The 16126-nt window shown below is 45.8% G+C and overlaps 1 protein-coding gene across 1 annotated transcript in view; it reads right to left on the bottom strand.

Annotated features, from left to right (window-relative positions):
- The window catches only part of LOC133111497 (talin-2-like), a 141874-nt gene that overhangs the window by 17566 nt on the left and 108182 nt on the right, over positions 1 to 16126 (bottom strand). The window contains exons 36-48 of the mRNA XM_061221908.1: positions 15888 to 16049; positions 15304 to 15444; positions 13936 to 14117; positions 13512 to 13644; positions 12554 to 12655; positions 11977 to 12147; positions 11488 to 11634; positions 9820 to 9921; positions 8858 to 8977; positions 7074 to 7220; positions 4427 to 4593; positions 3805 to 3988; positions 2337 to 2462 (exon numbers count right to left, since the gene is read on the bottom strand). Of these exons, the coding sequence (XP_061077892.1) occupies positions 2337 to 2462; positions 3805 to 3988; positions 4427 to 4593; positions 7074 to 7220; positions 8858 to 8977; positions 9820 to 9921; positions 11488 to 11634; positions 11977 to 12147; positions 12554 to 12655; positions 13512 to 13644; positions 13936 to 14117; positions 15304 to 15444; positions 15888 to 16049 (1884 nt within the window). The remainder of the gene's footprint in view (positions 1 to 2336; positions 2463 to 3804; positions 3989 to 4426; positions 4594 to 7073; positions 7221 to 8857; positions 8978 to 9819; positions 9922 to 11487; positions 11635 to 11976; positions 12148 to 12553; positions 12656 to 13511; positions 13645 to 13935; positions 14118 to 15303; positions 15445 to 15887; positions 16050 to 16126) is intronic.

Raw genomic sequence — 16126 nt, 5'->3', positions numbered from 1 at the left:
CAGCGAGACACAGCCAACAGAGGGCGTTGTCTGCATCTGCCAACTGCAACGGAATGGAAACGGAAACACAGTTCCTGGCAGCAGAGCTAAGAGTGCAGATACGGAAGTCCCTGATTCAGGGAGGACAGCTGTGAAGTCCAGAGAAGAGCCCTCGGGGCTGAATGACCAGGCGTTGCCGAATGCGACCCTTTTGTACGCTGTCCCACTCCACGGGACAGAAAGGCACTCAGCAAGGAGCCACTCAGAGTGCTGGGGACGGCAGGTGCCCACTCTGAGATGTGGAAACGAGGAGAGCGCACCAGGGCCTATCCAGGGAGCCACAGCTCCTTCACCAGGGTCGAGAGGGTGAGAAAACAGGTTACATCACCCAGTCACATGACCCGCGCTCAATGCAGGAACAGCTCATTTCCGAAGTGGACGAGCCGGGTGTGTGTGTTTCAAGGCCGGCGGGCTGGGATTTGAACCAGAATGTTGCAGGTCCAAACCCTGCAGTTGTACCTTTCGAGGAAGGTACTTAATCTGAACCGTTTCTCTGTATATCATGTATAATCAGATAGAGTGTGTCAAAGCAAGCGGTTTAAGCCCTTTATATAACTGAATATAAATGCCTTCAGAAAAGCAAAGACTGAAATGTTATTGCTATCGCTCTTAGCTGAATTAAAAAATATCCCACATCCAGCTTTCATTCAAATTCAGGGGAAGGTTATTATTTAATAAAATCCTACCAATGTTGATTAAGGTACAGGATTTGTAAAAAGCTAGTTTACCAGGAAGGTCAAACAGTAATTTTACATTGAAGGCCTGGAGAATGAAAGCAGGAAGGGAACACAAGGGATGCAGCAATCCGATGTAGGGGAGATGATTAGACGATTAAAGAGCCAGTTTCTCAGATGAGAACACCAACATTAACACCCCTACTATTTTCCACTGCATTTCATCTGAACGATTGAACCTTCCACACTGTAGCAGGCCAATGGATTTCTACTTAGCCCAGAAGAAAGAGCGCCCACTACAGGCTCAATTATACGTATTCCAGCAGTAACCGATTTTTCTCCCATCAAAATTCCAACCATGTCCGTGTCTGCTTAGCTTCAGCAGCGAGACATGAGAAGAGTAGAGGGTGGCAATCACTTGCAGGTTGCAGGTCCAGATCTCAGTCAGGGTCACTGCTGCTGTGCTCTCAAGCGATATACCGCATCAAAACTGCCTCAGATAATACAGCTACATTTATAAAAAAAAGTAAAGAAAAGTTTTATCTTTCGCTCTTGCAGTATAAATCCAGGTTTCTCGTTGGCCCCTCTGGGTAAGGTTTGCTGAATGGATGTTTCTTATCTTTCCCTTTCTGGAGTTTAACTTTCTCCAAAGGGATCTGCTAACCAAAAACTAATGGTAAAACGCAGCATACATTTGCTTGCTTTTGTGAACAAAACGGGGCGCATTTATTTATCCATTAGCTTATCATCTGGGAACAAATACCGGAAAACATGGATACACTGTTAAAAACAAGAGTCTGATGCATCGTACACGGTGTGCAAAGCCAAGGATAATTCAAAACACTCATCCCCAGAAGGGCTTCGTGTGCAGAATGGAGCCAGTGAATCCCCGTTTTACAAGCGAACGTTATCAGCCCGGCACCATCGAACGCAGACATGGAGCTCAGGTCTCTGAATGCCTCCGGCTCCACTGGGAAACAACGGAACAGTCCGGAAGACAAAACTGTGGCCTTAAAAGGAAAAAAAGGGCACACAGAAGTAATATAAATATATTGGCCGGGCTGTTTTGAATACCCACATTTATTTATTAGGTTTTTTTTAACAGCGTCACTCTGCCGATGCGGGCGAAGCAGAAACACAAGAGGCAGAGAATCCTAAATCAGCCCGATCGGTCCTGAGTCTGGGAGCTCCAGACCGGCACGGTCACGCCGTTCCGGTCACGGCGCTCCGGTTATGCTGTTCCGGTCACGGAGTGCTTGGGCTGTCGTTCACGCATCTCCCGCGGCTGTTGCGAACACGCAGCACCGAACAGACGACAGCAGCGCCGCCATGATGCGGCTGCTCTGCAGACCTGGGTCAAATATGCAATTATTCTGGATTCAAATTCTTTTCTGTGCACAATTGATCATGTCTGGAGCAACTGAGCCAACCGGCAGGACCAGAAGGTGGGGTTTACACTTTTTTTCTTTTTCTTTAAATTTGAATATGTGAATCCAAAAGAATGACCTATTTGACCCAGGTCTGCAGTGCAGTACTGTGAGACAGCCACAGTGCCACACCCTTTGCCGTCAGACAGGTACGGTTCTGAATCTAGACCCGGTCCACGCGGCATAGCCCCCCTACCTTGGCGGCGCTCTTCAGCTGGTACATGGAGGGGTCATCGGCCGCCTTTCCTGCCGCGCATTTTGTGGCCCCTATCAGCTCGGCCAGGGCCTTGGCCACATCCTTCACCGCGTTTATCAGCACCACCTGGGCACACAGAGTAAAAACACTCAGATTAATGACTCAGAGTGCCTTCACTTAGCGGCTGCTCTTACCCACAGCCACTTATAAAAGTGGAGAGCATCAGCATCAATCTCGGGAAAACACAAGTGCGATATCGCAAAGAAGACAAAGAAGCCCTTATTTATAATTAATAGGTGCGCCTTTTGCTGAGCAAACCAACAATTAGTGTTGTAAACAAAAGCAAATATGGCCGCCTCTATAGCTAATCGATCTGGCCTGTGCCTATGTCTTATCGAAGGAAAAGAGAAGAAAAAAATAGAAGGACAGTCAAGGGTCAGTCTGAGGAAGTTTTTAGTCTGCATCAGAAAATCCCTGTTGAAAATACCTGGGATTAGATGGTTTAAACTGTGTTTTTTGAGACTTGCTGACCATATAGGATGGTCAGCTGGTGAACAGCTGGTTGACCAGTTAAAGAGTCTAAAACAGAGTTTAAAGTGAATGTAAAAAATGAATCCGTGAATGGCTTCAGACTACATTGTATGAGCTTATTATGGTATGTATTAAGCGTGAATCATTAACAGAAATGAATTAATTGCAATCTCGATTTATATCAGTCTAAACATTTCCATCAATTCTTGGGGGGGAATTAAATAAGTGGAGGTCAATGTGTTACCAGTGTCTGAGCTATCGGGTCCAGGTCATTCATAACAACAAGAAGGACCTGATCTAATGGCCAATAAATGTTTTAGTCTCATTACATATCCCCTACCATAGTTTCATGCAATTTGGATATAGAGATTTTGCATAGAGAATGTTGTAGGTAGAGGCTTGTGGCTGCACAGTGGATGACATCGCTGCCTCACAGGAAAAAGGTCCCAGATTAGAATCCCGCCCAGGGCCTTCAGTTTCCCGATAGATGTAGCCAAGCTACTCATATATTTGTTTGTTCATGGGTGGTACAGTACATTTAGGGAGTTGAGGGGGGAGGTGGGGTGGTGAGGTGGTCCAACCATGCCCATACAATCCTGAAGCTTTTTTCAATACAGATTTAATGTTATTAATTTATGGTTATTTCAACTATTTTCTGTCCCTGTACAGTCACTTTAGACCAGCTTGACTGGGCTGGAATTTAAGGGCTTGAAGCTGGAATTTTCAGCAGGAATGAGTAAGGGTCTGAGCCGTTGAAAAGCTCCTTTCTGCACCAGCGAGCCAGGCCAGACGAGAGACGTGACTGGAAATCACAAATTAGATTTGTAATCTACAGATTAGATTGCAAATTAGTACAAATGACAAAGGGCTGGGGGATGCCAAAATCCATTACACCTCACTACCCAGCGCCGCTAGCGCTCCAAGTGAGCGCGCCCACCTGCGTCTCCGGGTCGTCGGACCCGATGCTGGCCGAGCCCAGCTTCACCACGTCGGTCAGCTGCGTGATGGTCTTGGCGGAGGACTGGGCCGCCTGGGCCAGCTTGTCTTGGCTGGAAGCGGCCCCCGCCACCAGCATCTTGGTGTCCTCCACCAGCGCCTTGGCAGTCTTCAGGATGTTCTCCCTGTAGGAAAGGAGGCTCTCTGAATTCCCCAAAGCAAAACCCTCCACAGGAAATGTTAGCATGAACAAGGCCGTTAGCCCTGCAGCCTCCTCTGCCTTTCATTCCAGCGACACAGTTTTCCTGACCAACCTGTGGCCTTGCACAAATGCTATAGCTAGGAGGTTTCAATAGCTATTCTAAAACCTCTAAGCTACATGTTATGAATTAGTTATTTGGAAATTATTTTGATGGACCAGTAGGGGGCAGGCTTCTCTGTGCAGAAACCTGATGCAGTGGTAGCACACTGTGCTGTAGGAGATCCCTACTGTGTCTTTCCCACAAACTCTTATTTATCACTCTTAAATAAGTGATAAATAAGAGCTGTGGTTACCCCCACAAGGTCAGACACTCACCCCCCCCGACCCCACACACACACTCAAACCCTCCATCCCCTGTCACCTGTGGTCGGCGAAGGACTCGTTGTTCTCAGCGTTGAGAGTGCCGGCCGAGGCGAACATGATGGTGGTGTCCAGGTCTGCGATGATGCCAGTGACTGCTCCCGCGGCTGTGATGCAGGCCTGCGTGCCCTTATTCCCCGCCTGCAGGGCCGACAGCACCATGGAAACCTGGGGGCGGGATGAGCTGATGTCACAATGCAGCGTCCTCTTTTTGTGATCGGTACCTGGGCTCGGTCATTGCCAAAAAGGCCTCATTAAGTTCCAGACCCAATCCATTTACCATATGCTGTTCTTTGAATCTAATAACTCCGTTTTGGATCAACGGGAATACATTGTATGGCACTGGCCGTTATACTAATAAACTGAAGGCGCCAAGAAATAATTTTAATTATCATTGAACAATAAACATTGAAAAAGAAAAATTAAAATGTACTGTCCACATTATGATGTAAAAGTTGTAGACACAGCTCACAGGTTCGTTTCTCCTGAGTTATTTATATACTTTTGGTAGTTAAGCCCTATTTCTTCTATATTTTTTGAGAACGTGCTGTGGGAAATCCCCCTGCCGGGCCGTGCAATCACTGAATCTGCAGGACTCCAGGCAGACTCCAGGCACCCAAATGCCTCATGCAAGATGAGGTGGCAATATCCAACCAACTGAATCGCTCCCTTTTGGGCCGACACTACAGCCAGCTAAAGGGACTCCTAGTCATGGCCCACAAAATCCTGTGGCCAAGATTTTACCCTCGCACTTCAGCCGAACATGCCACCTGATTTAGCCCTTAAGTAAGACGGTTAAACTGCATTAGGACATGTCTGGCTGTAAACAGGATAACATGCTAAAAGTCCTCCAGCATGAGGGCTAAACAAACATACAAAGAGCAGCCATCTGCCATCTCTAAAAACCCAAGAGAAACGCATTCAGCAGAGCTTCAAGGTTCAGTTCTCCTAACACGCCAACCTACAAATTATTCACGTCTGAAACAAGCCCCAAATCAAATCAAGCACCAGGCGAGACTAAGCGAGGGAAATGCAAATCGAGCCGATTGAGACCCGGGAAAGCACTGAAAGCCGGCAGGCCACAGAAGGGAAAAATCTGGATGGTTTCAACATGCTAGCATCCTCAAGAAGGAACACAAAAAACCCATGAATAAACATACTTTCCCATAATTGCTCAAGTAATTGAAGTGGAGCACCGTTTAGCTTGCTGCTGGTTGTTCAGTACATCTTGTAGCTTTATCTTGCTGCGTTTCCCAATTACACTTGCCAGTTGAGACCCCAGTGGTAGTCATTGAGCTAATCTTAGCAAGTGAAGAATGATTATCTTATTTTTTAATGCGTCTGCCATCTTGTGAGCAACCAAACGAGACAGAGTTAAAGAGATCTGCTTTCCACAGTCAGCATGAGGCATGGGCCGATATCAGACAATGGGGTGTCTCACTAGAACACACGGAGTGAAAATTCACAAGCATACATATCTGCATGCAAATAAAACCCATTTCCACAAAAGCTTACCGCAAATATATGGGGATGGGAGGCACTTAAGACCTTTTAACTTGAATTTAGACTGTGCACTCCTGTATGGTTTTGATTTAGCTAGCTTTCACTGGTGTGATGGGAGGCATGGGTGAGGGGGATGCGCAGTGAAACATTCCTCCTCTTCCATACTGAAAAACACCAGCCGCAGTGCACTATGAGGCCCTGTCTCTGGCTCAGCCTTGTCAACCAGGGAATGGCCTTGTGTGAAACTGTTCTTCCACTAGAATTCCTTTAGCAGACACACTCATAGTAGCTGTGTGGCCAATGGTGTCATGCGACAACCACAATAAGCAGAGCCAACCGTGAGTCTACATGTGCTCTTACATTTACATTTACATGAGGTCAAGAAGGTTGCCTGCTTTGTGGGTGGGAGGGGAAAGAGTGAGGGTAAGGTCAAAAGAAGAGAGGAGGGAGAGAAAGGTAGACTGGGTGGACTCTGAGTTGAGGTTGAAGTCACCCAGGAGGATCAGGGGGGTGTCATTGACAGGTGAGGAGCTGAGGAGGATGTCCATCTCATCCAAAAAGTTCCCCAGAGGACCCGGGGGGCGATAAACAACAATGATAAACAGTTTGCACGGCAGAGTAACAGAAACCGCATGAAATTCAAAAGAGGAGAAGGAGAGGGTGAGGAGAAGACACTAGATCTCCATGAGGATGAGATTAGGAGACCTGTGCCACCTCCTCTGCCAGAGGATCTGGGTGTGTGGGAAAAAGAGAAGGCAGAGGAAAGGGCAGCCGGGGTGGCCGTGTTCTCAGGTGAGAGCCACGTTTCAGTTCTTCTGCAGTATGTCACTTCTATCTACTTGTATAGTCCACCCTGCTCCTCATCTACTGAGCAGAGAGATAAGACCATGATGAGTATGGCCATTATGCTTTGGAAAACCTCTCTATCCTTTGACAAAGATTATTTACATATGATTAATATAAAAGGATTGTTGAAACAATACTTACTAAAATATGAATAACATCAACAGCACCTATTTCAGTTTGTAAAGGCTTTTCCATGGCTCAGAATTGAAAGGAATTGTGTGGTGAAAAAACGAAGGTGAAAGAACAGGGTTTTCATCACCAGTCCTCCAGTCTCCTAGAGGGCGCTGTGGCAGGCCTACCTTCTCAGTGACGGCACGGGCGCACTCAATGAGCTCCCTCTTGGTGAAGCTGTCCGTGGGGATGACTTGCAGGGCACCTGCCTTCTGGACCAGGTATATGCAACCGTGACCCAGCTCCTGGACCCGGGTTTTTATCTGGAACCCGATCTGTAAACAGAGCCACCGACCATTCACCCAATCAGAATCTATTCCTCCAGTAATCGTCCACCTTCACCCAATCAGAATCCGTTCATCCATTCACCATCCACCTCCACCCAATTAGAATATATTCCTCCATTCAGTGTCCATCTTCACCCAATCAGAATCTATTCCTCCATTCACCGTCCACCTTCACCCAATCAGAATCTATTCCTCCATTGGCTTGAAAGTTCAAGGACATTCCATTTTAATAAACCTTTCCTCGCTTCCTTTCCTTGCCTCCCCCAATGGGTGGAGCTAGGAGCGAGGAAAGGAGGCAAGGAAAGGAAGCAAGGAGGTAAAAATAAGTGTTTGGAAAGAGCCCGGAATCGCTACCTAACCTGCACTTCATGGGCCCTCTACTGCAGCACCTCATTAGCAGCAAGAGGTGTACTTCACAAAATGTATTTCCAATATTTCATAAGAGGGGACTAATGGCACTCATCACACATTTCCATACAGAGGCACCGTGGGTGAGGTGTCTCTTCAGTGCGAACATGACTATAGGCAGCCTAGGTTTGGAATATGGAGTCGCTATGGTAACAGGGACTTTAAAGCAGTCTTATGTAAACGTCTTTTGCTAAAGGCTTGCGACTATCAGACAGCTTTTTCCACGCGCTCATTTTCCCCCCCTCTCTTCACCTACAGCAGACTGCGGAGGTGTCAAAACAGACTTGGGCGCAATGTTCCGTCAAATACGTTTTTTTTCAGCCGCTCACGGTGAGACAAAGCTTCTTATTAACAAATCAGTAAGTGGCAGTTCCATGAAATCTCTGCATATGGTACACCCCTGGGTACTTGCGTAAGATATTTAAATTACAGCTGGGAGTGTAGGTGTACGGAAGTGCTGCTTGTCAAAGTGGAAATGGACATGTCTTTTGGAGTTTTTTTTAGAGGGACCCCTGGAATTTCTGGCCCTGATGTACATTATTTATTTTACATTTAAGGCATTAAGCAGACCCACTTACCCAGAGAGACTTACACAACTTAGACCTTACATACTATCCATTTAAACAGCTGGATACCAAAGGAGCCCATGGCCATCTGGGAACCAAACCTGCGACCATGGAGTTACGGGACCAGTTCAGACCTGATATTAAATCGTTTTGGATAGAATACTTTTCTATGCTGGATTCATCTTGCCTGGTGCAGTTGGGCTAACCAAAAAGACCAGTTTATGCACTTTTTGAGAGTATTTCATGAGTTCCAATACACCAGACAAACTAAGTGAAAAGTGTAGACACTTTCTGCATTTGACCCAGGTCTGGCCCACTTCCCCACCCATTACCCTACACAGCCATCGCCATTTTGAATATCGGAGCACACCAGGCACATGGTGACGACCTAATAACAGATAATGTATCTTGGTTTCTCAGCCCTAAACAAAAAAGCTAACAAATATTTCCCTGGTAAGCTGAAAAAGTATGAAAAGTATCCACATAATGTCAAATGTGCTAATCTGTATTTAAACAATAAATTGTAATTTATCAACACTCATCTATTCACCTCTGCCCTTAAGTAGGAGTCTGGGGATGTGTTATTCCTTACCCGTTAGTTAAATAAAGCGGATTTGCTAGCGGTTTGCAAGCGGTTACATTGACCCTTACCTCCTCTGGTTCTGCTGTGGCGGCCGCCAGACGTCCCTGGAGGGCCAGCTGACCGTAGTCCACGGTCACCTGCGAGGCCAGACCACCCAGCTCCTCTGGGCTGGTCACAGACTTCGCCATCTAAACAAAAGTGCGAAACATTCCTGTAAACTTCGGTTTACAGATCTTCACTAATTGTACTATACTATGACTGCAGTAGATAATTCGATATTAAATATTTTAAACATTCATTTAGAACTTTATAGAAGTTTTAAATGAATGCTATATATATGTATACATATGTACAGTAGGTATACTGTATATATTTAAAAAAAACACCTACATCTTCTACAGGCCAAATGATGTAATTATATCACAATATATATGTGTACTAGCATTTAAATAATCACTTCAATAATCACTGCAGCCAGTAGTGATTATTGGATAAATGTTTTTATGGGAGGTATGTGACCAGGTTGTTTTAGCAGGCCATGAGATTAAAATATGGGAACCCCTGTTGCGAGCATGAATAAAGAGCACTACCACAGGGAATAGCAAAGCTTGGGGCAAATGTGGCCCCAGCTTCTCCCACACTGATAGCACATTCATTTAGTAGCTAACCTCTCTGGAGTGACTTACAATGTTGGAGAAAACAACATTCCCTGACTAGCAAGTAGATATGCAACTACAGTAAACAACATTAAATCTGAATGTAAAACAAAGCTAAATGCAAAAGAAAATGTACTAAATTTAAATAGTCTGAATGCAGGTGTAAATGTGAGGCAAAAACCAATACACAATTCCTGAATACATACATAAATACATACACTCTCAGTGATTGAGCGGAGCTGAAGGCTCTGTCTCCAGGGAACAATGGCAGAGAGGTATCGAGAGTTTCTTTACTTATTCCCCAAACTCCTGCAAATAAACTAGCTTAGATGTAAGTTTATGTGTTTGCTTTCCCTTCAGTTTCTCCCTCTCACCATCTCCTGGGCGGTGACTGCGATGGCTTTGGAGTATTTCACCATCGTCGTCTGATAGTCCACAAAGGAGCCCTCTGGCTCTGGGGGCGTGCCTTCATCCAGCTGGAGAGGAGAGACGGCCGATCAATCAACGAATTAACCAATCAGTCAACCATGCCCCCAACCAATCAATCTTTAATTTGTATAGTGCTATTTACAATCAGGTAGTCACACAACTAGAGATTTATTCCCGACCCCCTGAACAGCAATCGAGGGGTAACGCGGAAAATAATGAGATGCACAGAATAACATCACATTTATAAACTGAATAACTCATTTAAAAATTTGTGATTGAACATGTCCCTCAACTCCTCTCCCTCTCCCACTGATATTCATGCAGGCAAATATGTATTACTCAGATGTGTTAGCTTTACATGAGCCACCCTGTGAGTAGCTATTAGCAGAAAGGAGGCTAAATTAGATGATGTATTCATGAGGTCTGATTTCTAAAGCGATTACTCAACTTAATGAAACTGAATTTTACTCTCCTCTTCAACAAAGTGAACATCAGTGAACCTTGCATCAGAAATTCTGTTAATGTACATCAGATAACTGCGTTTTAAACATGGTGGAAAAATATCTTATGCTAATACATGACATGAACCAGTGAGACGCTGAAGTGCTTTTTTTACAAGCAATTAGTTATTTAATGACTTATTTAATTTAGGAATATTTTCATTTGTGTCTGATGTACCTCAGAAGAGTGCTAAAGAGAAGATGTCTAATTCTGTCAGAAATTAAGCTTGTGTGTGCTCTTAGTATTGGCTATTCATTTAATAACTAAAAACATGTCTGTCAGTGTCTCTGCTTGACTGTTCACTAACAGGAACTCAATGACGATTATTCTGAAGGCTTCAAGAGTCTTGGGTTCAGTAATCTTACCAACAGCACAAAAGCCAATTCTTTCAAGACCCCAAATTCAGGGACCCATAAAAACATGTACAGTAGGGTACATCAGAAGTACTGCAGACCATAAATCAGGCAATATTAAAATTCCTCAGTGTTACTGAAAATAAATGCTTCCTGAGCAACTTCAATCCAAACCACATTTCAGCAGAACGAGGATACTAACCAAGGACCAGCTGTATTATTTATATAAAACATGAACATGATTAATCTTTTCAAGATAATCACCAAAATTTGCAGACAAAGTTTGTTCAAACACTTTTAAAAACCTCAAAAAGAATGTGGAAGTCCTTAAATTGATTCTTTACAAATGTTAGGATATCCAGGGAACGTGCAAATCTTGCAAGTGGAACCCTTTGTGCATTACTCTCCACACGCCAGCCAAGTGCTTTTACACAATGAAACAGGCTGGATTTGCCTTTTCTGCATCCCAGCAGATTTAGTGGGTGTAGAACCCTGCTGAAAAAAACAGCTCAAACTTGGTTTGAAACAGCTGGTAACTGGTTGACCAGTTCAGAGCAGCTCTTAGCTTGACATGGTTTGACCAGCTCAAGCTATGTTTTGAAACAGCTGGTAGCTGGTTTGACCAGCTCATACCCAGCTAGACTAGCTTCTGACCAGCCAGACCAGCGCGATTTCTGAGCTGGTCAAGTTAGCATAGCTGCAGGGAAAAGCCCAGTTTCTCTGTGTCTGACTCAGAAGTGCTCAGGGTTCGAGACCTACCCTGCCCATGGCTTCAGCGATGGACTCCACCATCCCTCCCACCATGCCTCCCTCGCTGGCCGCCTCGTTCAGGGTCACCATGATGTCATCGACCGCCTCCCTCATCAGCTGGGCAGCCTCTGCAATGGCGTCGTGGGTGTGACACGCCTGGATGAGGAGAGGGGCTTCACTGAACACTTGCACATCACTGAGATGATCAATTCAATTCACAATGCTTTATATTTCCTTGTGAGGAAATTCTTAATGTGACGAGGCTGAGCCATTCACCCCAATCATCTAATACAGAACACACAAAGTTAATGTCAGATCAGGCAGTTACTCAACATCTGCACATGATTAAGCCTTAATGTCTGTTACTCAACATCTGCACATGATTAAGCCTTAATGTCTGTTACTCAACATCTGCACACGATTCAGACTCAACACTGAGACAAATGTCAATTCCTAATGGTTGTTTCTGATAAGTAATGTGGGGGGTGGCAGCCGTACCTTTGGGTTACCCCCTCCTTCCTTGGCAGCATACAGCATCTGAAGGGAGGACTCTGCCAGGGTCTTGGTCTGGTCCAGCACGATCATCTGCTGCTGGTGATCCAGCAGCTTAGAGGCCATGCCCACTGAGGCCACAACCAAGGGCTCAAAGTAACTGGCCAGCTGGGTCACCTGGATGGCAACAACACCCGCCAATCAATCATTCCACCCAACACACTGACGTGAGCTGCAGGAAGATGCCAGGCAGTGCTTAAAACCATCCCCAATGTCTGCAAAATGGCTGCTGTCCATTACCCAAGTGAGTGTCACACACATACACATTTTAATACTTTGATTCATGTCCACATACCAATGTAACATCAATGGACATAGACAATAAAGACACACACTACTGAATAATGACGTGTATACTTGCAGGTTCATTAGGGGTACAGGTAGCAGCGCTGCCTCCAAATATGGTGGCTAGGCTGACCCCTTAGCACGAGTCTGTGGAAATTACCAAGACTACTAAATATAAGTACTAAAAGTCTAAACACGCATACACACAGTGCATTTTAATGTAGAACACCGTATTCACCTTGTGCCCCAGCTGGGCGGCCTCGCCCCGTGCAGCCGTCGTGATGGGGTCAATGAGATGGCCAATCTCCTGCACTGCAGATGTCAGCTGGTCCTGCAAAGCCTTATGGGACATCCTGGTGTTACAAAGAACCCACTCTCTGCACAAAATGGCTCACACTGCAAAAAATAGCTGTCTTAACAAGCGTTTTTAGTCTTGTCATAAGAGTTAAGGTCTTATTTTCTTTCTCTCAAATAGAAAATATTAGCTTGTTTTGTGTTACTGTATGCTTGACAAGTGACATTTTCTCACTCCATTGGCAAATCTTGAAATGAGTCTCACCTCATTGGCAGTTTGTCTCATTTAGCAAAAAAGTAATACAAATAAGAAATTAATAAATATAAGACTAAGATACTTGTTAAGACTGACAAGAAATAGTGTTTCAAAGTCCCCACCTGCTGGTGACTCAGGCTTAGGATGGGATGACTGACATGGCCATTATTTGGACGCTGGCAGAAACACAGAGCCTTCTCTCCAGCATGCAGATGTTGTTTGGCTACAAATATTGAGCTGTCATGTTTTATACTGCTGAAGAAATGAACACCACGCACTCTTAGCTCACAGACATGTCTGAGTGCCAACAGCACTTAGATGATGAAGCTTATTGTGAAAGCCGCTTTTCAAAGCTGCTGGCTTTTGTGACAGAGAGAGAGAGAGAGAGAGAGAGAGAGAGACAGAGAGACAGAGAGTAAGAGTGAGAGACACAGAGAGAGGGGGAGATAGAGAGAGATAGAGACAGAGAGAGAGAGAGAGAGAGGAAGACAGAGAGAGAGACAGAGAGTAAGAGTGAGAGGCACAGAGAGAGGGGGAGATAGAGAGAGATAGAGAGAGACAGAGACAGAGAGAGTGAGAGAGAGAGACAGAGACAGAAAGAGTGAGAGAGAGAAACAGACGGACACAATGAGAGAGAGATATTTACCTCCAGTGAAATGTCATCTCGACTGGGTAAACTCTGGCTGACGGCAGCGAGAGAGGCGTGCTCGATGTCTCGGATGCACTTGTTAATGCTGTCGATGGAGTGGTCACACTCCCTCTGTCCTGGGGCCTTGTCCCTGGGAGCAGGAAGATGGGGCAGTTAAAGGTGGGTAGGCTTTAGAGCCTTCTGTGCATGCGTGTGTGCTTATGCAACAACTGATTCCCTGGCCCAACCATATCTGCAGGGAAACCTGGTAGCCACTAGGGGAGCTGTGCTCACCTGATGGAGGTGACGAGGCTCTTGATGGAGTCGGACACGGTGTGTGAGGGACCAGTAGGGGGCCCTGTGCTCACCTGATGGAGGTGATGAGGCTCTTGATGGAGTCGGACACGGTGTGTGAGGGACCAGTAGGGGGCCCTGTGCTCACCTGATGGAGGTGATGAGGCTCTTGATGGAGTCGGACACGGTGCGGGAGTGACCGGCCAGGATGGACCAGGTGGGCGGGTCCTTGGGGTTGATGACGAGCAAGCGGGCAGTGTTGAGCAGCTGGGTGGAGCTGTCCAGCATGGAGCACGCAGAGCGCAAAATGGGCTCCTGAGCAGCTGAGCCCTGGGGGAGAGACACGACACACTGTAACACTGCAGCAGTAACAAAACACACACCTGTACACGTACACACTCACAGACACACACACTGAGTAACACTACAGCAGAAACTAAACACACACACCTTACATATACACTCAGACACACACTGTGTAACATTACAGTGGAAGCAAAATACACATGCATATGTATACATATACACACACAGACACATATACACACTCACACACACGGATACAGACTAGACAAAGTGTCAAAAGCATCCATTACATTTACAGCTGTAGAAACAGACAGTTCATTTGCTCGACAGTCCCTGAAATGACCACAACAATAAGCTATTTTATCCTCCAGGTGGCTATCACTACACCAGGGAGATCCCAAATGTTTTCACCAATGGGCTTTTTACAAACTAACTCACTTCCTGGGCCAGAAGAATAAATCGTTCTCTCAAACAATGTGTGATTTATGGGCTCTCTGGCCAAGGATGGGTGCACACATATCTAATTAGCCTAGCTACAGTAAGAGATTGGGGACTGTTTCTCATTGCCTCCCCCAAAATGTGCCAGAACAACACATAACTGGAACATAAGGGCTAACTCAGAGCACAGAGCTATGCTAAAAACACAGCTACCGATGCCTGTCAGGGGTGATGAACTTAGCCTCTCCTAGCAATCATGCTAACAAGGGCAATATGAGCGGCAGGAGAAAAAGCCATGACACTTACACACAGGCCAATCATTAGAAGAAGGTCCTCAACCTTTTTTATGGGAATGAACAGCTAAGATACACGGCACTGTGAAATCAGCCTCAGCCTTGCCTTACTATGCACATTTTACTTACTACCAACTTAAGGGGACAAACTTATTCCTCGGTTTACTTTCAGAAAGCGATTGGAGGCTCATTTATTTTGGCTCTGTATCAGAATCCCCACTTCAAAGACTCAAGCCAGGCTCCAGTGTGTGAAGCGAAACCCCTGGTAGCTGGTAGAGAGTCTGTTTTATGGCACAGTGTCAACAAAGCATTACGAATGCAAACAAGCCTGATAACTAATCCCGAGACAAACAGCAGTACTTAATAAAGGCACACAGCCACTAACTGTGACAGTGCATGGGAGAGGAGAGGCATAAGTTACGTTTAGCATTGGGACTGGATATGTGTCACACACACACACGCACACACTGATAGGGCACCTCGTTGCTGATCTGAGCGGGAATGCTGGCGAACTCCGGGTTGGAGGAGAACGCCGTCAGGTTCTCCACAGCCTCGATGAGGGGTGCCGTGGCAACTCGACACCTGTCCCTGTTCTCTTCTGAGAAGTCCCCGTCGAGCGCCTGGAGACAGGCATGTATGAGCCACACAGCGCTCAGGTACACACACACTCACTGTGGTTCTTTATTACAGACCACAGTCAAATATAGACAACACAAAGTCTTTACGGGGCATATGCACACACAAACGCACACATATTATATATGCGTGCACACTCGTATACCCCACACATACACTTGCACATAAACATACACACGTGCCTGCAAACACATTAATACACATTAATACACAAATAAACACACACTCACACATGCACATAAAGTACTGTGTAAAAGTCTGTCACCAAGATATTAAAAAAATAACATTCAAGACCAAACAAGTACTTTTGCACAGTACTGTACATACACACAAACACATGCACAGTGTGCCTTTCATTATCAATTTCTTGAAACACCTGCACAAGAGGAAAATCTACGGGAGCAGAGCATTTGGGCCGGACTCGGACCTTTATGGTTTTGACCAGGTTAGCGGTGCTGTTGGCCACCTCTTTCGCCGACTGGACGAAGTGCCTTTTAGCCACAGGGTTGGTGGTTTTGGAGGAAGCCAGACGGCAGGCGTTACACAGGGCTGAGGTGTGCTTGGCCACGATCGTAGCCGCGGAGAGCACCTGAAAGCACACAAACCACGGCGCCAATAATACAGATGATGCAGCGCAAACAAGAGGCTTTCAGCTGGCAGACAGCG

The sequence above is a fragment of the Conger conger genome, chromosome 15 (genome assembly GCF_963514075.1).
Source record: "Conger conger chromosome 15, fConCon1.1, whole genome shotgun sequence".
In the NCBI taxonomy this organism is placed as follows: domain Eukaryota; kingdom Metazoa; phylum Chordata; class Actinopteri; order Anguilliformes; family Congridae; genus Conger; species Conger conger.
This window is presented reverse-complemented; position numbering and strand designations above follow the sequence as displayed.